This window comes from Centropristis striata, chromosome 12 (assembly GCF_030273125.1).
Source record: "Centropristis striata isolate RG_2023a ecotype Rhode Island chromosome 12, C.striata_1.0, whole genome shotgun sequence".
In the NCBI taxonomy this organism is placed as follows: domain Eukaryota; kingdom Metazoa; phylum Chordata; class Actinopteri; order Perciformes; family Serranidae; genus Centropristis; species Centropristis striata.
Window position 1 is genome coordinate 33,544,212 of NC_081528.1, and position 21,112 is coordinate 33,565,323.

General features: G+C 39.1%; 1 protein-coding gene across 3 annotated transcripts in view; it reads left to right on the plus strand.

Annotated features, from left to right (window-relative positions):
* atp11c (ATPase phospholipid transporting 11C) overlaps positions 1 to 20,510 on the plus strand; it is a 48,737-nt gene extending 28,227 nt beyond the window's left edge. The window contains exons 8-31 of one of the 3 annotated variants that reach the window (XM_059345856.1): positions 179 to 229; positions 646 to 710; positions 808 to 889; positions 1,391 to 1,541; positions 2,611 to 2,808; positions 5,252 to 5,428; positions 6,366 to 6,577; positions 7,148 to 7,219; positions 7,310 to 7,383; positions 7,487 to 7,590; positions 7,677 to 7,858; positions 8,765 to 9,031; positions 9,385 to 9,562; positions 10,976 to 11,078; positions 11,175 to 11,320; positions 11,632 to 11,691; positions 12,425 to 12,552; positions 14,099 to 14,234; positions 14,336 to 14,401; positions 14,528 to 14,631; positions 14,748 to 14,904; positions 17,818 to 17,926; positions 19,396 to 19,430; positions 19,730 to 20,510. In XM_059345856.1, coding sequence (XP_059201839.1) covers positions 179 to 229; positions 646 to 710; positions 808 to 889; positions 1,391 to 1,541; positions 2,611 to 2,808; positions 5,252 to 5,428; positions 6,366 to 6,577; positions 7,148 to 7,219; positions 7,310 to 7,383; positions 7,487 to 7,590; positions 7,677 to 7,858; positions 8,765 to 9,031; positions 9,385 to 9,562; positions 10,976 to 11,078; positions 11,175 to 11,320; positions 11,632 to 11,691; positions 12,425 to 12,552; positions 14,099 to 14,234; positions 14,336 to 14,401; positions 14,528 to 14,631; positions 14,748 to 14,904; positions 17,818 to 17,922 — 2,818 coding nt within the window. In that variant the 3' untranslated portion in view covers positions 17,923 to 17,926; positions 19,396 to 19,430; positions 19,730 to 20,510. Of the gene's footprint in view, positions 1 to 178; positions 230 to 645; positions 711 to 807; positions 890 to 1,390; positions 1,542 to 2,610; positions 2,809 to 5,251; positions 5,429 to 6,365; positions 6,578 to 7,147; positions 7,220 to 7,309; positions 7,384 to 7,486; positions 7,591 to 7,676; positions 7,859 to 8,764; positions 9,032 to 9,384; positions 9,563 to 10,975; positions 11,079 to 11,174; positions 11,321 to 11,631; positions 11,692 to 12,424; positions 12,553 to 14,098; positions 14,235 to 14,335; positions 14,402 to 14,527; positions 14,632 to 14,747; positions 14,905 to 17,817; positions 17,927 to 19,395 lie in introns of all 3 variants that reach the window. The other 2 variants (XM_059345855.1, XM_059345857.1) reach the window with 2 other exon arrangements.
* Positions 20,511 to 21,112: the final 602 nt, after the last annotated feature.

Consider the following 21,112-nt stretch of genomic DNA (forward strand, 5'->3'; position numbering starts at 1 on the left):
AACCTTTGCACCTGAGTGCTTACTGTTTTGTTAAGTAAATGAACTGAGCATGGATTTGGATACCTCAAGTTCAAATCCGCTCTAGTATTAACAGATTGAATAATATATGCAAAACAAATATCATGGCCTTCTTGCAAATGACTTCAGCCTCTGAGTGCGTCTGTGATTTTTGTTCCAGGTTCGTCGGCCGTATGCACATCTACAAGAATGATCAAGAGCCTGCAGTGAGGTAAGAGCACTCATGCACAGCCATCCGAGCCCCCTTTAAGTGTGCGCAAAATCAAAACACAGTTGCTTAAGCACTCATTTGTTTCCCTTTGCATCACCAACAAATCATTATTCCATTGATCCTTCATTGCAGACAAGCATTAAAATTAAAACAGGCTGGCATGGCTTCAGCCACTTCTTCCAAAGCACTCCCGCTGGCATTTATCATTGACTGCTTTGTAATGGCCATATAAACAAATGCCAATGTCCTTCTCAAGAACACTGGAACTGGTGTAAGCCCAGACTGCAGTCATACAGTGTATTGTCACTGCGTATTTCAGAGTGGATGCCAGCTCGCCTGCCAGGTTTCCATTTAGGGAATAGAGGAGCGTGTGGATGTATGACTAAACTGTTTGATCTACTGATGTGATTTTGCAGGTCTTTGGGCCCAGAAAACCTCCTGCTGAAAGGGGCAACTTTAAAGAACACTCAGAGAATATGTGGTGAGTCAAATAATATTGATTTTTATTACAATAACTTATTTTAGTGACGGTAGCTTAAAAGCTAATCCCTCTTCTTCCTCTCCTTTTCTTTGACAAGGTGTTGCAGTTTACACTGGCATGGAGACAAAGATGGCTCTCAACTACCAGGGAAAGTCTCAGAAACGCTCTGCTGTGGAAAAGTAAGTTTAGAGGAAATGGTGTAAACAAGTTTAAAATACGAGACATACAGTACCTCCTCCATCAGGAGATACCTTTCCCATAAAATTGCTATAAAACAGTTTTTATACACAAATAAAAACATCCTAGCGCTCTGATAGTTTTGTTTTGGGTTTTTCTTGCATCATGATTGCCCATTCACCCCCTTTTTGTTTTTCTTTTTATGATGATGTATGTGAAGTAAGTATGGATGTGTAAATGTAGGTATGCATAAAAACACATGTTAGGGCGTCCCGGTGGCTCACACTGGTAGAGCACTTACCATGAAGGCCGCGTGCTTGCTGCAGCGGACCCGGGTTCGAATCCGGCCTGAGGTCCCTTTGCTGCATGTCTTCCCCTCTGTCTCCCCCTTTCTATCTGTCTCTATCTAATAAAGCAGTAAAATGCCAAAAAAATAATCTTAAAAAAAACAAAAAAAAACACATGTTAATACCACTCATACTCATTAATGTGGTTTCTCCCAGGTCCATCAATGCCTTCTTACTGGTTTACCTTTGCATATTGGTGAGCAAGGCCCTAGTGTGCACTACACTCAAGTATGTGTGGCAGAGCAAGCCTGGACAAGATGAGCCGTGGTACAACGAGAAAACCCAGAGAGAGAAGGACACCAATCTGGTGAGTGCATATTTTAGCAACCCGTCTGTCCTTGTTGTCAGATAAATGAACTGTGAGTTAAGTGCATGTAGAGCACCGCAAACAAAGCCTTACCAGAATTACTGCTGCCAGGAGAAGAGTTGCTAATAGTTCCTGATAGCATTACATCAGTACACAGTATAATGTTTTTATCGGAATGTTACCGTACCTAGAAGGACTGTGTTATTACGGTAAATACTTGGAGGCGTGTAGTTGTACAGTTGAAACCAGAAGTTTACATACACTATATAAAAAGACACATATGCTTTTTTTCTCACTGTCTGACATGAAATCAGACAATCACTTTTCCTGTTTTAGGTCCGTTAGGATTACCAAAATTATTTCTATTTGCTAAATGCCAGAATAATGAGAGAAGGATTTTTTTAGACAATTGCTACAAAACAATTTGGGAAAGCCCAGATGATGCTGTCATGTCTTTGGAAGCTTCTGAAGAAACATAAAACAGCCAGGTAACAGTTTGCAAATGCACACAGGGGCAAAGACCTTAATTTAAAGACAAAACTGTTATATGCCAAAGTAATAAAAAATTGTCTAAAAAAATCCTTCCCTCATTATTTTGGCATTAAGCAAATAGAAATAATTTTGGTAATTCTAACGGACCTAAAACAGGAAAAGTGATTGTCTGATTTCATGTCAGACAGTGAGAAAAAACACATATGTGTCTTTTTATATAGTGTATGTAAACTTCTGGTTTCAACTGTAACTTGTCAGGTCACAGTTCCATCGTATTAAAGTGTTTTACAAGCCCTAGGCTCTTCTGATCCACGCTAATAAAACTCCACTCAGCAAAAGCTGACCTGCATTATGGCATGGTCAATTTCATTGGCTGATAACCTTTTTCCTTAGCCCTCAGTGAACTATGAACTTTGAGATGCAGCCTTGTGATTTCCATTATGTCTTCTTCACATCAGGGCTACTGTTCTCAACCACAGCACATGATTTAGTTATGCACACAAAGTGCAATGTCTTCAAGTTAAGATATACTTTTAAATACAGTTGTATGTGCCTGTGTTCTATTTTTTTCCAACAGTACCTAAAGATGTTCACTGACTTCCTGTCCTTCATGGTGCTCTTCAACTTCATCATTCCGGTGTCCATGTATGTGACCGTTGAGATGCAGAAGTTTTTGGGATCCTTTTTCATCACGTGGGACAAGGACTTCTTTGACCCTGAAATCAAGGAGGGGGCACTGGTCAACACTTCTGACCTCAACGAGGAGCTGGGACAGGTGAGGGACATGGGCAAATTTAAATTAAAGAGAATTAAATGGCAGACGTGATTTTTCCAAGTTTCAAGCTGTGTATTGTCATGTGCACAACAATTACAGAGAAGCAGATGTTGGCAATTAAATTCTTAGATCTAGCGCTCCCTCAGCAAATGCTCATTAAATATGTATAAAAAGAATATGAGTCATGGTAAATGGAAATCTAAGGCATAAAATAGTGCAAAGTCAAAATAAAGGGTTGGACAGTAATTTTAAAATGAAGAAACGGTAATGTAAACAGTAGGGTTGTGAACGATTGTTATGCCCCAGTCTAGGGGGTCTAGAGCACAACATGAAAAGGCCCCATCTTTCCCATCTCCCAAGTAGCCACAAACAAAGATAAGTTTGAAGAATGGGTAAATATTTATTTACAAAGAGAACTTAGGTAAATACAAATATTCTTCAACTTAGGGGTGGACTAAAGCCAAAATAACAAACAAAACAATCCTATCTTAAAAATAAGAAATTTCCCTGAGAAACCAAAAGATACAAAATCTTACCTCCCTACCTACTTAAACAAGAGAAAACGAGAAACAAACCTGGCAACCCACCCTTACTGCTCAAAACAAGGGAATTAAGTCCAAAACCACAAGTTAACTCAAACAAAAGGTGTGAACCGGTTGGGTGAAGAGGAGGATGAGGAAAGTGCCTGCTGCCCCCGACGGCCGCCATCTTGGCTCCATTTAAACCAGGTGGTTCCGGCTGCAGCCAATCCCAGCAATCACACCGTCGCTATGGCACATCCCAATCTGCATAATATTGAGGTGTGGAACCTCTCCACCAATCACACCAAGGCGATGGCACACTCCAATCTGAATATAAAAAAAGGAAAACAAAAACACAGGGCACACATACAAATGCAGTTTGCTAAACAATAACTATAATAATGACCACAGTCATAACAACGATACACCGATGCGACCGGATATTCGGTTTTAATCGGTTGTAGAGTCATCGATCGGGTATCACGAGACTTGGAATCGGTTGGTGGCTTCACAGTTTGCGCCGGCGCTGGAATAGGGTGATGGTGTCCTCCAGACTTGCTCCGTTTCAGTGAAAGAAGCTCCTCTCTTGAATAAACTCTTCTCTCCAAAAAAGTATCCATCAAAAATAATAGAAAAAAAATACATAAAAACTTAGCAAATTTATGCAAAAACAGAGAGCTACCAAACTATGCTGCTCCTCCATGAAGCGCATTCCGGAACACGTCTAAACACATCTAGATGCGAGTCGAATCGTTTATCACAGAGAGATGTGCAACCCTAGTAAACAGGGATGTAGCAGATATGTACAATACTGGTCAAAAGTTTTAGAACACACCAACTTTTCCAGAATTTTATTGAAAATTATGCAGTTTAATGTCTCAGTGTACTCTGAAATTAATGCACATTTGCAACATTTAAAATTCTTGATTGAGCATGATAGTGTTTTGAAAGTAAAAAAAAGATTCAAAATCACATTTTATGTTGGACTAACTAAAGGACTAAAAAAAGACACAAAATGACAAAAAAAGACACAAAATTACCAAAAAAAGACACAAAATGACTTACAAAGACATGAAAAGAATTCAAAAATGGACCAAATAGCCCAAGACTTCATAGAGTTAAGTTGTTAACCCATTTCTTGTTCCCTGAAAAAGGCCTACTTGTATAATTCTGAAATGTACATTATTTTTCAGTTTTGGTTAAGCTTACCTTTTTTTATTTACCTCTGGCAGTTCACCACTTACCTTTGTACCCTTTCAAGCTGTTCATTTGACTTGAACTGCTTGAATTTCAATAAAAAACTGGAAAAATTGGGGTGTTCTAAAACTTTTGACCAGTAGTGTATGCCTAATGAGAAGTAATACTATATATATATATATATATATAAGTGTGTTAAGTGTGTAGATACAACATTATCTTTATGCCATTATTTCAATTGTAAAGGGAACTAATTTTATACTTAAATCGCTAAAATGTAATACATTTAAAAAAAAATCTAAAACTTCTATTTTACACTGCTTATAGTGTAGCATCTGTTACAAAAATATGTCTATTTCTTTCTGTTTAAATACTTGAAATAAAGCAAGATAACAGGTCCATCAAAATATGATCTCAAGATAATTTTGTACAGTGCTGCTGTAAAAATGAGCTGGATATAATAACACCACATTGGCTCTGCTGTCCTGAGTTCGCCTGCTTTAATAGCACTTCAAACTCAAACAGTGCTGCCATAGATCAGTCACACTTGGTTTGCCAGATGATTACTTCAATTAAAGGTGATGCTTCGTTAAACTGATGAATGCAGTGTAATTCTTTCTGGGAGTAATTGCCTCATCTTATCGTTGGAACCTGTTAAATGGGAAACTGAATCTTTATGGGTTTGGAAGAGTCTGTCATGTATTTTTTTATCACACTGCCTGCAGGTGGAGTATGTCTTCACAGACAAGACAGGCACCCTCACGCAGAACAACATGGAGTTCATAGAGTGCTGCATCGATGGATTCCAGTACAAGTACCGAGACGCAGGCTCAGGCTCAGAGTTGGACGGATTCTGCGTCACAGATGGACCTGTGAACAAAGTGCAGGAGAAAGCTGGCAGGGTGGGTGTTGTGGTGTCCCTCCATCTGTTGCAGAAGTCACACATGCAGCAACATATGGCCATTACATAGCTCTCTGCTCAGAAAGACCCTTCACAGGTCACCCTCATACATTCTCCTTGACATGTCAACATATGAAGTCAACATGGAGGGGGAGCAAAGTGGCCATGTGCTCTTGACATGAGCGTCTGATAACACTTCACAGACTGTTGCGCTTTAACACGCTTGTTGATAAGAAGTCAATTTAGACAAATGGTCGTAAATTCGGGGCTTTATCTTAACTCCAGCTTCTGTATATGGCTCCATATGCGGCTGTAAATGTATTAATTATTTTTAGTTTATAGTCGTTCACTGCAAATGATTTTTACATCAACAAACGATTCTTGTCATTAGTGATTAATCTGCCATTATTCCCCAGATTAATTGTTTCGTCCATGAAATGTCAGAAAATGGTGAATGTCAGTTTCTCAAAGCTTATGTCTTGTTTTGTCAGTCCAAAATCCAAAGATATTCCTTTAACCCATTGAGGCCTGAAACGCCTGTAAAACCTCTAAAAATAAGCCCCTACAACCTGAAGTTTTTCTGGAAATTCAACAGAAGTGTCAACGCTTCTACTGAATAATAGATTTTTCAGCCTCTGTAGCAGATAGAAATGAAATTCAAAAAGTATTTGAGAGCCAATTCAAATACTACAAAACGACGTATCCGCTTTCCAGGCTTCAATTGGTTAATGTTATGTAAAACAGAGAAAAGCAGTAAATCTCAACATTTAAGAGGCTGAAAACATAATTTTCTGATATTTTGCATTGAAAATTTCTTTAACTCTTTATCAATTATCAAAATATTTGTCTGTGGATCAACTAATCGATTAGTCGACTAATCTTTGCATCTCTAAAACTGATTTATTTAAACGCTATTCATGTTTGTGCTGTGTTATTAGGAGAAGGAGGAGCTGTTCCTGCGTGCCCTGTGTCTCTGCCACACAGTCCAGGTGAAGGAGTCCACAGAGCAGGGTCAAAACCTGGGGGACGGACTAATAGACCAGGTGGATGGCTTAGGGGTGGATGGAGAGGTGCTCCATCCACCACAGGAGCAGAGAGGCTTTATTGCCTCCTCACCTGATGAGGTTGCTCTGGTCAAGGGTGCCATGAGGTAAGAGATGGGCTGTTACCATTTAGTGAGTTGAAATTGTCGTAGAATTAATTTGAAGATGTATTAAAATATCTGACATATAGCAGTTTAAATATGCATCAATTATGTTTTGATAAACACACAGAAATCTGACCAACAGTCACAGTCTCTTTAAAGGAAACTTCTGCTTGATTGAGATATGAGCAGCTCGGATTTGGGAAATCCCAAATGTGCTCTTATATCAAGTGTTTTTCATAACAGGAAATTACAGGCCGTGAACCTTAGTTACACAGAAACGATGACACACCAACCTGCAAAGTAAAAAGAGAGAAACTGGGTGTTGTCTCTCAGTGTTGATCTGACTTTTGGATTCTTCTGACACCTTTGGCATCTGAATCTGTTTTTTGATACTTGCTAAATAAATCCTGCACAAGGCTGCTATTCGAATCAACCTGGTCGTCAGTTGTTTTTCTTTAAAGACTTTCTACAACAAAATCGCATTGTAGCAGTTGTTAAAGAAAATCAAGCATGTTGTTTGGGTCCATTTGTAGTTTAATTACAGCATTTGTGAATATTTGTCTCCATCTGCAGGTATGGCTTCACATTTCTGGGTCTTGAAAGTAAAACCATGAAAATCCTCAACAGGAACAATGCTATTGAAATGTAAGTCAGTTATTTCGCAGATAGAGTATTTATTGATATTTTTTATATTTGCATTTGCAGCTTTTATTATATTCCAATTCCCTCCCAAAGGTATGAACTCCTTCACGTGTTGAACTTTGACCCGGTTAGACGGCGAATGAGTGTAATAGTCAGATCCAAATCAGGTGAGCTTCTGATTAACGTCACATTTATTGCAATGGCCGTGATTTAGCGTTGGCCCTTAGCCCTCATCATGCTGTGTTTTTGCTTATCTGTATTTGTGTCCAGGTGATACACTGCTCTTCTGCAAGGGAGCGGACTCTTCCATCTTTCCCCGCGTCAGACAGGAGGAGGTCGAAAGGATACGCATGCATGTGGAGCGTAATGCAACAGTGGGTGTCATAAGCAATAAAATTACAATGATCCCAGGACAGATTACATTGTTGTGGTGACATTGGGTGCTGTGTTTACTGTTCAGGAGGGCTACCGGACACTGTGTGTGGCCTACAAATGTCTCAGTGCAGAGGAGTACGCCCAGGCAGATGCAGGACTGAGGGAAGCTCGACTAGCTCTGCAGGACAGAGAAGAGAAGCTCATGGCTGTTTACAACCAAGTGGAGACTGGCATGAGTCTAATAGGAGCTACAGCTGTGGAAGACCGGTGGGTGCTCACACAGCATAACCACACACCTGCTGATGTTTAAAGTTGACGAATGTCTTGTCATTTCATTATCTCCCATGCTGCTGTTGTCCTTCCTCTCTCTGCTTCCTCTCATTAAAGATCGGTGCCAAGAATTTTAGGGGGCTCTTAATCTCGGAAATCGCCTAAAATTGATAGGAGAGGCCAAAAGTTAGCAGATGCTAGCAGTAAACAATGTGTGATAAACATGCTGTTCAGACTCTGTTTTTTTTTTTATTGCCTCTGTTTTGCTGAAATCAACTCATTTCTCCTTTTTATAATGTTAATCTACTTTTTTATGCAATCTCACACTTTCTTTGCAGTAGCAACTTTTCAGCTATCTTTTCCTGCTTCATGTTTTTTTTGTGATTTCACCAGATACCTGGGTGTTTTTGATGGGTATGAACTCGTAAATATAAGATCACATTGCCATCTTGTGGTCAACATTGGGTACTGCACCACAATCTAAGATTATTGTTTTATGAATTTAGAAAATACCTTAACACACATAAGTATGCACCAATACAAGGCCATGTTTATGAGAACGTGTTATGTTGAATAAAGGAATAGTGACATTGTTGCTACCAATGTGTGTGTCACAATAAGGAGTCCCTTCTGACATCTGTCTGAGCTAAGAGTCTCAACCTTTAGTTAAGTCTCATTTGCATGAGAAAAACAGCCGCTTTGTTCGAGCATTGTGTCATAAAGCAGTCTCCCTTTGCTATCATGCACTTGCTCTCCTGTGAAAATGAACCTTGATGTGGTTTTTGTTTAACTGGTGACATTCTACTACTATGTCTATGTCTACTACATACTCTCCAGAGTCTTAGAGTTAGTGTCGTAATCTTTCTCTTTTCTCATGACTTATGTTTTGTCCTCATCCCCCAGGCTTCAGGAAGAGGCAGCAGAGACCATGGAGGCCCTGCAGGGTGCAGGCATTAGTGTCTGGGTTCTAACGGGGGACAAGATGGAGACAGCAAAGTCCACCTGTTATGCGTGTAGATTGTTCCAGAGGAATACAGAGCTGTTGGAGCTGACAGTGCGTACTCTGGAGGACGGAGGGAGGAGGCGGGAGGAACGGCTGCACGAGCTTTTGCTTGAATATCACAAGAAAGCCGTACAGGATGCTCCACCGGTGAAAGCAGGCGTCACCAGGTTGGCACCCAGACTTAGATGATCTGTATTGAGGTTATTATATGATGCCCTGATCTTGTATTAGGGTGATTATTTAACCCATTGAAGCCTGAAAAGCGGATACGTCGTTTTGTAGTATTTGTATAAGCTCTCAAATACTTACTGAATTTAATTTCTATCTGCTACAGAGGATGAAAAAAATCTATTATTTAGTAGAAGCGTTGACACTTCTGTTGAATTTCCAGAAAAACTTCAGGTTTTAGGGGCTTATTTTAAAATCGCCCAGAGGTTTTACAGGCGTTTTAGGCGTCAGTGGGTTAATCAAACTTATTGATGAATAAACTTCAACTAATTTCCTTGTTCTGTTTTTAAAGGTCGTGGTCTTCAGCAAACCAGGACTACGGTTTCATCATAGATGGAGCCACTTTGTCGATGGTGCTCAACTCCTCCTCTGAATCCAATTCGAGTCGCTACAAGAACCTGTTCCTGCAGATCTGTCAGAACTGCACGGCTGTCCTCTGCTGCCGCATGGCTCCTCTACAAAAGGCACAGGTCGGAACAATCACTTAATGTCTTTAAAATGTGCTCTTCTTTCTAGTTCTTCATTGATGAATTAAACATAATGGGCCCCATTCACCAGTTTGTTTTTTCTTAAATTTGTTCTTAAGAAAGTACCTAAGAAAACTCTACATTCATGACGATGTTCTTAAACTGCAGAATTTCCCGTACATGTGTTTTTATAATGATAAATCCCATTCACCCACTAAATTGCAAGATATGTGAGTTAATCCTAATTAGCATCAGTAAACTCCCCGCAAATCTCCTGAAAAGGGCATGAGACTGCAGCACTGTGTGTACACATAAACTGAAAAGAAAAGTATAGACTTAATTTAAGAATGCCCTACAAAAAAACAAAAGTCTAAGCAGGGTGCAGCATTGGACTCAAAAGGGAAAAAAAGTGGAGGTAATTCTGCAGAGAGTGATGCCAAAGGAGCGGTCATATTTAGCACATAAATAAATATATAAAACAGATCTACTTTGGACCTGTAAATAGCACGATCAATCACTTATTATTGGACATCATGGTTGTCAGTTAACATACTTGATGTGGATTTAGGTGTTAATTAATTATATGAGACCATAATGCTTTATAAAACAATCAAAACATTCTAAATGATAAAAATCTAAGTTAAATCTTAGAATATTATACGACTGTATAATCAAAAACCCAGTAAAAAATTGATACAGCACTCAATGTGCATAAATGTGGTACTTTAATGTGTGTAGATTCTGTTCATACCTGAGAACATTTCCCACACAAGAAAACAGTGGTCACAAAATGTGTGAAAAGTCTGAGTGGGTTTTTAAGAAGAAAATTACTTCTCAAGAGTTGTTAATTGAGGCTTAGTGGTTTTCACAGTGAATACTTGGTGTAAGAGCAGATTTGATGTTGCCTATATAGTGTAGGAACCTTTTGGGGGCTCGTCAGGTATTTTCCAACCGGAAGAGGAAAAACAGTTTTGACCACGTTATGCTTCGTGCAGATGTGTGTGTGTGTGAGAGAAAGTGTGATTTAACCCATTGAAGCCTGGAAAGCGGATATGTCGTTTTGTAGTATTTATATAAGCTCTCAAATACTTTTTGAATTTCATTTCTATCTGCTACAGAGGCTGAAAAATCTATTATTTAGTCGAAGCGTTGACACTTCTGTTGAATTTCAGTTTTTCAAAAACTTCAGGTTTTAGGGGCTTATTTTAAAATCGCCCAGAGGTTTTACAGGCGTTTCAGGCGCCAATGGGTTAAAGCATGAGATGTGAAATAAATGGACTTGTTTGCATCTGAACTGAAAAGCAACTGGACTCTCATTCATCCGTCATGGCAAAGTCAAAGCATGTCAATTAGTTTTCCTGTTGAAATGCCTCAGAGTTTTTAAATTGTTTCCCCTCTGTCTTGCTCTATCTTTAGATAGTTAAAATGGTGAAAAACTCTAAAGGCAGCCCGATCACCCTTTCCATTGGAGATGGTGCCAATGATGTGAGCATGATTTTGGAGGCTCATGTTGGCATTGGTAAGAAACTTCCCACTCTGTAACTATTGTTCCAAATGAAGGGAAGTGTGACCTTTTGGTGAAGCTGGTGTGAGATATTTGTTCTCTGTGTTTCAGGCATTAAGGGTAAAGAGGGTCGGCAGGCAGTGAGGAACAGTGATTACGCCATCCCCAAACTCAAGCACCTCAAGAAACTTTTGTTGGCTCATGGGCATCTCTACTATGTTCGCATTGCACATCTGGTGCAGTATTTCTTTTACAAGGTAGGAGGAACAGACGCCACCTTGACTTTATTTTTTTTATTCTTCACCCTAAGAAGTTGCTTTGGGTTTCAGCAAAGTCTCTATTTCCCAAACAAAACCACATACTAACTTTGAGGATTATGTTGTGAGACAGATTTGACAGAATCAATCCTCTTAACAAATTAAACCGTTTTTTTAAGTTCAGCTTGGGTTAATGTATTGTATTATTGTCCCTATATTATAAGCACATTGGAAGTCATGAATGCACTGAATGTCCTTTGATGTTTTTGTGCATCAGTGTGAGCCTTTTCTCTTTCTCTGTTTGTCTGCAGAACCTTTGCTTCATCTTACCTCAGTTTTTGTACCAGTTCTTCTGTGGCTATTCCCAGCAAGTGAGTATGTCCTGAGGCCCTTTGAGGTTCAAAGATGTTCTGAACATGAAAGGAGGCAGACTCCCTTGAATCCGCACCTCCTTGTCCTTCTGAATGCCAGACTCTTTCCCTCAGATTGTCCCACCCTGAGTGCCCCCTGGGATGTTTGAGCTCTGATTGATATGTTTATATACTGACCCACTACATAGCACTGTTAGAATAATACAGACGTGTCATTTTCTGCCACCATGGTACATTGTATCTGGATATCATGTATTCATGGTGACGTGCTTGTGTGTGTGTTTTCACACTGTTATAAACACAATAACATAATAGTGCATTATAGAAATTAGATGATCTGATTACAGTTTGGAGCACATTGTTAAATTCACTTTTCTTTACCGAGACGTGAGGGTACTTTATAGATGTTTCATGGAATTGCATTCATATAAAAATCGCTCCTAGAAAGAAATATCTGTTAATTGTGCATAACCTAATCTAGATTTATTTTATTTTCAAGGATTATTGATCATGTTTTGGCATTTGTGGTTAGGGGTGAATATTTTAATCTCCCCATAAATACACGAAAGATGGACATAAGCTTTCTTATATGACACATTGTATGTGTAAGTATGATGGTGTGTATGGGTTTTGTCCTATCCATGATATTAACCCCTGGTTGCCCCATCCCTCCCCCTCCTCCTCCTCCTTCCTACAATACCCTCCCCCTCCTGCTCCCCCCCTCCCCCCCCAGCCCCTGTATGACGCGGCCTATCTGACGATGTACAACATCTGCTTCACCTCTATGCCCATCCTGGCTTACAGCCTGTTGGAGCAGCACCTCTGCATTGAGGTTCTGCTGGACAATGCTACCCTCTACAGGTAAACAGGGGGACATTTGCTCATCTGCAGTTGTTAAATTGCTTCCTTAACCCTTTGATGCACAACATGGGTCTAAAGTGACCCTACAGAGATTTTATGTTATATATCTTTGCAATAAATGATTATCATCATTCAGTATTCCAGGTTTCCCTCAATTAGTTTGTTTTTGGTCATCATACATCCTAATTTTATGTTTTCCTTAATTCATTTTTTAATAAAATACCCTTTTGTTTCGCTACCCTTGTAATGCACAACATGGGTCAAAAATGACCCATATCCATTTTTAGCTAAGTAGCTTGCAAAGCTAACTACTAAGCTAACTTTTTGGCTAAGTATTTAGCTAAGGAGCTTGCTAAGCTAACTACTTAGCAAAATTATTGGCTAAGTAGTAAAATGGAAATAATAATTATTATTATAGATTATTATTAATCATAAAATAAGTTGATATTAAAAGATGGAGCACAGAGGCATTAAATAACGTGGGTCATTTTTGACCCATGTTGTGCATCAAAGGGTTAAATTAATCTTATAGAAATGGATAAAATAGTTAGATAAATTAGTGTTTTCATCACTATTTTGAATGGCCAGTCTGTATTTTTGCATTGCTGGTCTACCGCTGCTTCGATGGTTTAGTTTGTTTGTGTAATTATGTGGCTTTGGTGAATCTGAACTAACCCTTGAAGACAACAAATTCACACATTAACACAAGCAAACTAACCATCGAGGCTGCGGCAGACCATCAACTCCTGTGTTCTGCAAGGCAAAATTACTATTTTCATCAAAGGAGTCTGGTGGCTTTAGCGCCATCTGCTGTATGTAATAAGTACACTACTGGTCAAAAGTTTTAGAACACACCAACTTTTCCAGAATTTAATTGAAAATTATGCAGTTTAATGTCTCAGTGTACTCTGAAATTAATGCACATTTGCAACATTTAAAATTCTTTGAGCATGATAGTGTTTTGACAGTAAAAAAAAAGATTCAAAATCACATTTTATGTTGGACTAAAGGACTAAAAAAAGACACAAAATGACAAAAAAAGACACCAAAAGACACAAAATGACTAAAAAAAGACACAAAATGACTTACAAAGACATGAAAAGAATTAAAAAATGGACAAAATAGCCCAAGACTCCAGAGTGAAGTTGTTAACCCATTTCTTGTTCCCTGAAAAAGGCCTACTTGTATAATTCTGAAATGTACATTATTTTTCAGATTTGGTTAAGTTTACCTTTTTCTATTTACCTCTGGCAGTTCACCACTTACCTTTGTACCCTTTCAAGCTGTTCATTTGACTTGAACTGCTTGAATTTAATTAAAAAACTGGAAAAATTGGGGTGTTCTAAAACTTTTGACCGGTAGTGTACCTCATACAACCTCACTGCTAAAAAACTATCCCTTTTAGACTTTCATTACATTAAACATAAGACGTTTAATTATCGATAAAAATCAAATATTTAGTTTCCTTTTGTTAATTGAGAAGATTTGAACGAGACTTTATAATGACAATAACTTTGTTCACCTTTCTGTTTCTTACTTTCTTTAGAGAGATCGCTAAGAACGCAATGTTACGGTGGGGACCGTTCCTCTACTGGACTTTACTTGGAGTCTTCCACGGCTTGCTCTTCTTCTTTGGTGTTCGATATTTGTTCAGCAACCCAGCACTGCAGGATAATGGCCAGGTTTGATTCAGTTCACCTTCTAAATGTGTGCAGTAATTAAATCACTTGATTAAGCATTGTCTCCCTAAGTACACTTTCTCATCTGTCTTATTTATATCCAGGTTTTTGGCAACTGGTCATATGGAACAATTGTCTTCACTGTCCTTGTCTTCACTGTCACACTTAAGGTAAACTAATCCCTTCAATTTTATTTATTTTGTGAAACTGCTGATTCAAGAACACACACTTTCATGAGTTTGGAGAAGATATACTGACATGGCGTGATATTTATTGACTTTTCTTTTTCATTCCAGCTCGCTCTGGACACACGGCACTGGACATGGATCAACCACTTCGTCATCTGGGGCTCCCTGGCTTTCTATGTGTTTTTCAGCTTCTTCTGGGGAGGAATAATATGGTTAGAAAGCAGGACAAGATAACAATATAGTTACTGTAGCTGATCTACTAGAGCTTTCTATACAACCCCTGTAGCTCTCTCAGTCAGTGTAAACCAAACTGTTCCCTCTCCTGCAGGCCTTTCCTGAAGCAGCAACGTTTGTACTTTGTGTTTGCCAACATGCTGAGCTCGGTGTCGGCCTGGCTGGTCATCATCCTGCTCATCCTGCTCAGCCTACTGCCAGAGATCCTGCTTGTGGTGTTCCGCAAGCCCCGCGGGCCCCACGCTCGACAGGTAGAGCTGAAACACACACACACACATGCACCTGGACTCTCACACGTTTGCACCCTCTCTCTCTCTCTCTCTCTCTCTCTCTCTCTCTCTCTTTCTCTCTCTCTCTCTCTCTCTCTCTCTCTCTCTCTCTCTCTCTCTTTCTTAATTCAATTCAATTGGCTTTATTGGCATGATGTAACACTATACATATTGCCAAAGCAAGCGTCAGAAAAAAAAACCTGATAACAGTAAGGAAAGCAATATTTACAATAAATTATTATAATTCTATTATTCATTTTAAAAGAAAAGAAAAAACTAATAACAATAAAAGAAAGCAATATTTACAATCATTGAATTACAACCAATCTATCAATTCAATTCAATTCAATTGGCTTTATTGGCATGACGTAACAATGTATATATTGCCAAAGCAAGCATCAGAAAAAAAGATAACAAGATAGGGAAAGCAATATTTACAATAAATTATTATAATTCTATTATTCATTTTAAAAGAAAAGAAAAACTAATAACAATAAAAGAAAGCAATATTATTAATATTAAGATTATTATTATTACAATCAATATATAATTTATAATATCATTCATACAATCTAGCTGTCCCAGCAAAGAAGAAGAAAAAATAAAAATGAAAAATAAAAACAAAACAAACAACAGCTGTGTGTCACTCGCTGTCTCTCAGTTTGTGACAGGCAGAAACATAGACTGCTGCTCATCTACAGCTCTGTGACTCTTCCCAGAGGAGGAGCTTTCTCTCACTCTCTCTCTCTCTCTCTCTCACCATCTCTCTTTCATTCCTTTCTCTCACTCTTCTGCCTTCACTATATCTGTCCCAGATTTACGATGCTCAAACATATATTTATTGTGACAATCTAACCATTGATTTTCCCAAGGGTTTGTTGTTAATGGAGCCCATGTTTAATGTGGGTCATGTATAGTTATTAGAGGGATTTAAATCAAATTGTTCATATATGATTGCAACTGAAGTTTTTTGTTTATGCGTAGCAATGTTTTACTGTCAAGAACTTTTGGCCTCCACCAACAACTTCCTCGCCTCAACCACATTTTTTGGAATATAAACAATTTTTTTATCCTGCTGAAGTCCAAACACACACACCCCTGATCCTTTAAAACACTCTTTTAGCAAGTGTGACACATGAGCTAATGTTTAAACGTCATTTAATATAATGGGTGGGGTCAGCTAGTCACTAAAATCACATGTGAGTGAAGAAAATTACGCCCCCAACTTCAAGACAAGTAAATGGAAAAGAAAATATTTTCTATACATATACTATATCTGGTACATACCAAGAGATAACTATTGTCGAAACTATTAACACAGGGTTAGACTTGGAAAAAACTTTCCACTTATCCTTATCCTGGGCAGTTTTTTCTCTCTGTGCAATTGCATCTCAGAGGACAGTTTGATTTCCCTCCCATTTCCTCTGGAAGACAACTTTCCCAGGCTTCTTCTGTTGTTTCAATTACCTCCCCATGAGCCTAATGTGTTTTCCAAGCAGCTGGAAATGTTTGGTGGCATACGCTGTGCTGTTTGGTGCGTTCCACACTTTATATTGTGTCTAGACCTGTTTTATGTGGGAGAAGAAATAAACCAAACTAAATGTTGTGCACATATTTGAGGGCAGTTTTGTACAATATATATATATACATCATATGGTGATATTTTTTTAATTACTTATTTCTGTTTGAGTGTGTATCTTCCACTTGTTAAAGTTGCAGAATCAATCAGAATTTTCACAATGCAGGAGCTGGCATATTGAGGATTTTGCAGTCTACATATTACATATGCTATAAGTGATACAGTCCCCTCCCCCCTACTCCCTTTTTACTTCTTTTCCACCTTTTCAGCGTTGTTTTCCTTAATAGTGCTCTCGCTTTTGCTCTTCACATTCCTCTTACCCTGTCTCACCCTTCTTATTTGTTCTCTCTTCTTCTCTGGACCCGCCTTCCTAAAGATGAAACATCGGCTTCCTTCCTCGGGGACTTCTACTATCTTCATGTTGTCGCAGACCGCTAGCACTCACAGCTTCTCGTGGAGTGACTGAGGTCTATTTTTCTTTCTGTCAGCTCTTATACTTCCAAGTCTCTTCCTGCAGAGTTTCTGTGTCTGCCAGTCTTGCTTGTTTCCTACCTGTTGTGTCCTTCCTCTCCCACTGTTTGCCTCCTTCCTCACCATCTAAAGTGACTCGGGTTGGCCCTTTTGTGGTGTTTAACTGTCCCCACTCGGTTGGACAAATTAGATTAGACAATACAGATGAATGATAGGGAATGCTACCCTTGGAGGGCCCCATCTGTTAACTTTGACATGAGTGCTTTTCATTAGATGTTCAATTGGATTGTTAATCAGTGGGCCGGTGTGTGTGTGTGTGTGTGCACAAGCAGTGCGGAGTAGGACCGGGTGTCCAAACGTGCAGTCAGTCTTCCATTCTTGTCTGTCCAGTTGTATCAGTCAGTGTTTCCTCCCAGCTGCCTGTGCTGCTCCAATGCCTGCTGCCTCCGCATGTCAAGTCGGGTGAATGCAGCACGACAAAGCACCCAAACTTACCTGCATGAGGCTCGAGTCAACAACCTCACCCTGGATCCTCACCACAAACCCTGCAGGCCAATGCTTTTTCTCTGCACAGCGTTATATCGTACATGCTTTTTAGAAATGTGCAACGAGCTGTAGTCTTAAATCAACTTTGATCAATTAATATAGAGCCAGAGAGGAAAAGGTGTCTAAAAAAGGCACCAGGACTGATTTTCATTGTCCACCTGTCCAGTGTTGAAGTCTTTGTGTATGTATATGTCTGTTCCCTGTGTATATATGTTTGTCTGTGTGCAAGACAGAGGCCAAGTTTGTATGTGTTTGTCAGCGTAGTGATGTCATTGGTGTCTCTTGCCTCACCCTTCTAGAAGAATCCGGTTCAGTCGAGCGCGGGGGGCCAGCAGTCTCCCCGGTCTTCAGCCAGGCCCCTGCTCATGAGAACCTTTTCAGATGAGTCCAATACTGTCATTTAAACAGGTACCAGACCACCTTCAGGCCATTTAAGCCAATCAAAGGCTCGCTCCCCCCCCAGCCAACCTCTCCAGCTTCTCCGGTCCCTAACTCTGAGTTTTAACAAGAGAATCAAAGGCATAACGGCATACAGGCCACATTCAGAAAGACCCCGTGTGTTCCTCTGTGTTGTGTGAGCTGATATTGGCTGGCTGAAGAGATGCACCTTTTCCATGTCTTTTGTCAACATTTTTAATCAAAATGTGTAAACATGTGATTGCAACTCAAGACCTACCCTAAAAACATGCTCCTTTCAGCCTCCCTTTTGAAGCCCCGCTTACATTACCTTCTGCATGTGCTTTTAAAAACCCAATTTTAAATGTTTTTAATTTCAGTTCATTTCATTTTTGTACCAGGGATGTCTGAGTGTGAGGTGTCAGTGTCAGTCTGCGTGGATTGTCGTACCTGACCATGTGAAAAAAAAAGCAGCGTTGGTCTGTGATTATAACTTCCCCAGTCTGACATTAATGTACCGTTTGTAACGTTGTGGTGAGGTGATGGTCGTTTCGTCATGTGTGCAAACCTGTGTTGGTGGTCAGCGTCTGCTTACTTTGTTGGCAAAACATGTATGCATTTGTGAGTGTTGAGCTTAACTCACTGCATGATGTGACATTTCCCTCAGACAATGGTCCTGCATTACATAAAGGGGGTGGCAACAAAAAGAAAGGAAACATTTCATGATATAAATGTTTTTAAAAAGTTGTAGAACATCAAAGGTGCCAAAATGCCAAACATCAAATAAATAAATAAATAATTAAGACATTATGAAATGTATCAGAAAATGTGAAATCATCCATTTTTAAAACCCAGCTCATTATTATATTTATTATAATTGTTATTATCATTATATGTATTTAACAATCATAATTCAACATTTTCAAACTGCTGGAAATTAATAAAAATATAACTGAAAACTGTTATTATATATATATATATATATATATATATATATATATATATATATAAAAAGCAGAATTAAATAACATTTTCTAATTAACAGAGTTTTAAAAATGTGTTGGGTTATTTCACAATTTCAGCATTTATTATACATTTTGTCAGTATACATGTTTATGATATAATGTCTTTCAGACCTGGATCTTATGTCCAATTCTTTTATACAGTCAGTGGTTTTAACTTGTCTCAACCACTGTTCAATTAACCCACAAGACATCTTTAAAGTCCTAATTTATGGCCACAATATCAAGAACTCTGGAGGTGATTTGGAGTAACAGTGCTGCTTCTTTAAAGCTTTCAGGGGACTTGATATTGTATTAAATGTAAAGGTGTTTTCATTTTTTTTGTCCACCCCCTGTAGGCAGGACTGAATGTCACACCTTCCCATCACTGTTGACCAGGGTCATCAATATCTGTTGCATAAGAATTGCACCAGAATTGCACTAGCATTCACTGTTTAACCTGCATTTCTATTCTCCCAGTAGCTGTCAGAGGGCGGCCTCCTACAAATATCCAGGTAAACGCCAGTGAGATGGAGCTAATTAACTTCTGTGTCTGTTTAATGTCCCTGCTGAGCTTCAACAGATCAGTAGACTTGGCTGAAACTGGGAGCATACTAATTTCTGCTTGTCTCTGGTGGCTGGGAAGTTGTCATTTTTAGTGTTTTTTCTTTTCATGCCTTGTGCAACTCTGACAATCACTTTTTATTGTCTTGATTGATGATTTTTTGCTGATTTTAAGGCGTCTCTTCCTCTTGTTGGCACAAGCTCACGATGAAAACCTTGAAGTAAAATCTGTCTGCTTGTGCGTTTCTAGATCGCGGCGGTCACACCACTATCCTACAAGCATCTGAAGGAGCGCGAGTGAAAGGCAGCAAGGACTCACAACAACAGTGGAATCAGCCACTTTCAGGGTCCCGTACCAGTCAGGTCAGAGCCGTCTGCCATCATGCCTGATCTGAAACCAAGAGGAGGAAAAAAAAAAAAGAAACAGAGAGATGTCCTGACTGGGGGGGAAGGGATATAAAAGGGTTTCACAGTCTTTGGACATGTGTCTCTCTGCTCCGTCCTTCTCCGCCCAATCCCAAAAGCTCCTAACCCCCCAACGCATGCCTGCAGAGCAGTGCCCTGCATTATTTTTTAAAATATCTACTCAGATGACAGGCATGACTTTTCTTTCTTTTACTTCTTTTATAAAAAATACTGTACTAGCTTACAAATGAATGCATACACGGCTGCCTTGTCAGTAGCTCTATCCAACTGCTGTGTTTTAACAAGCAGTGGTAATAATCTCCACTCCAAGAATGGTTCACCTGCATGAAAGAAGGCTCAAAAGAACACTTCACTCCACTGATGTTCAGTCACTGTAATCCGCAAAGTTTTTAATTAAGACGTAATGATCTCATTCACTCAAACGGTTACACTTTGAGAGGTTATTCTACTTCACAGTTATTTTCGCTTTTCTCAACGGTTATTCTTTAAACGGTTATATGTTTCAGTAAATGCACTCATCGACGGGTCCAAATCATTTAAGATGAAAAGTTACTGAAGGTGATTTCAGACTGTTAGAACATTTTTTTGGTTTATAGATGATTATATGATTTTGTTTCCAATGATGAATCTGCATTTTCTATTGAATACTAAGATATAAGAGGAGTTTATGATGGAGGCCATATTCAATCCAAAAAGTGTGTGTGTGTTTGTGTGTATATGCAAGATTGAAAGATAGATTAGAGATTTTAAGCAATGAAACATTGCTCAGAGCGTAACCTAAATCGTCCAACCTCAGAGATCATTTAAGAGTCAATTTAAAGATGAGAAATTTAATATATGTGCTGTACTGTGTATATATAGGTTAGAGATGTATGATAGCATCTGCTCAAAGCCAAAAAGATGATGCGACCCAATTCTGTCCACACTAGTGTGACCTGAAAGTGACAAGTCAGTGTGTGTGTATGTTTCATAAGTGCGTGCTGGATGAAAAAGCGCCGTGTGTCATGAAAACCAGGATTACTTGAACCTCGTTGATGTAGTTCTCTCGGACATTTCCTGCACTATTAAGGAAGCTGGTTTCTTCGTTAGGTAGATGGTCACAAAAGGCACATGAATATATGCCTGAGCACACACATGCACATATCAGATAGATGAGAACAACACACACAGTAACCACACACAAAAATGCACACATGCACTAAAGCCT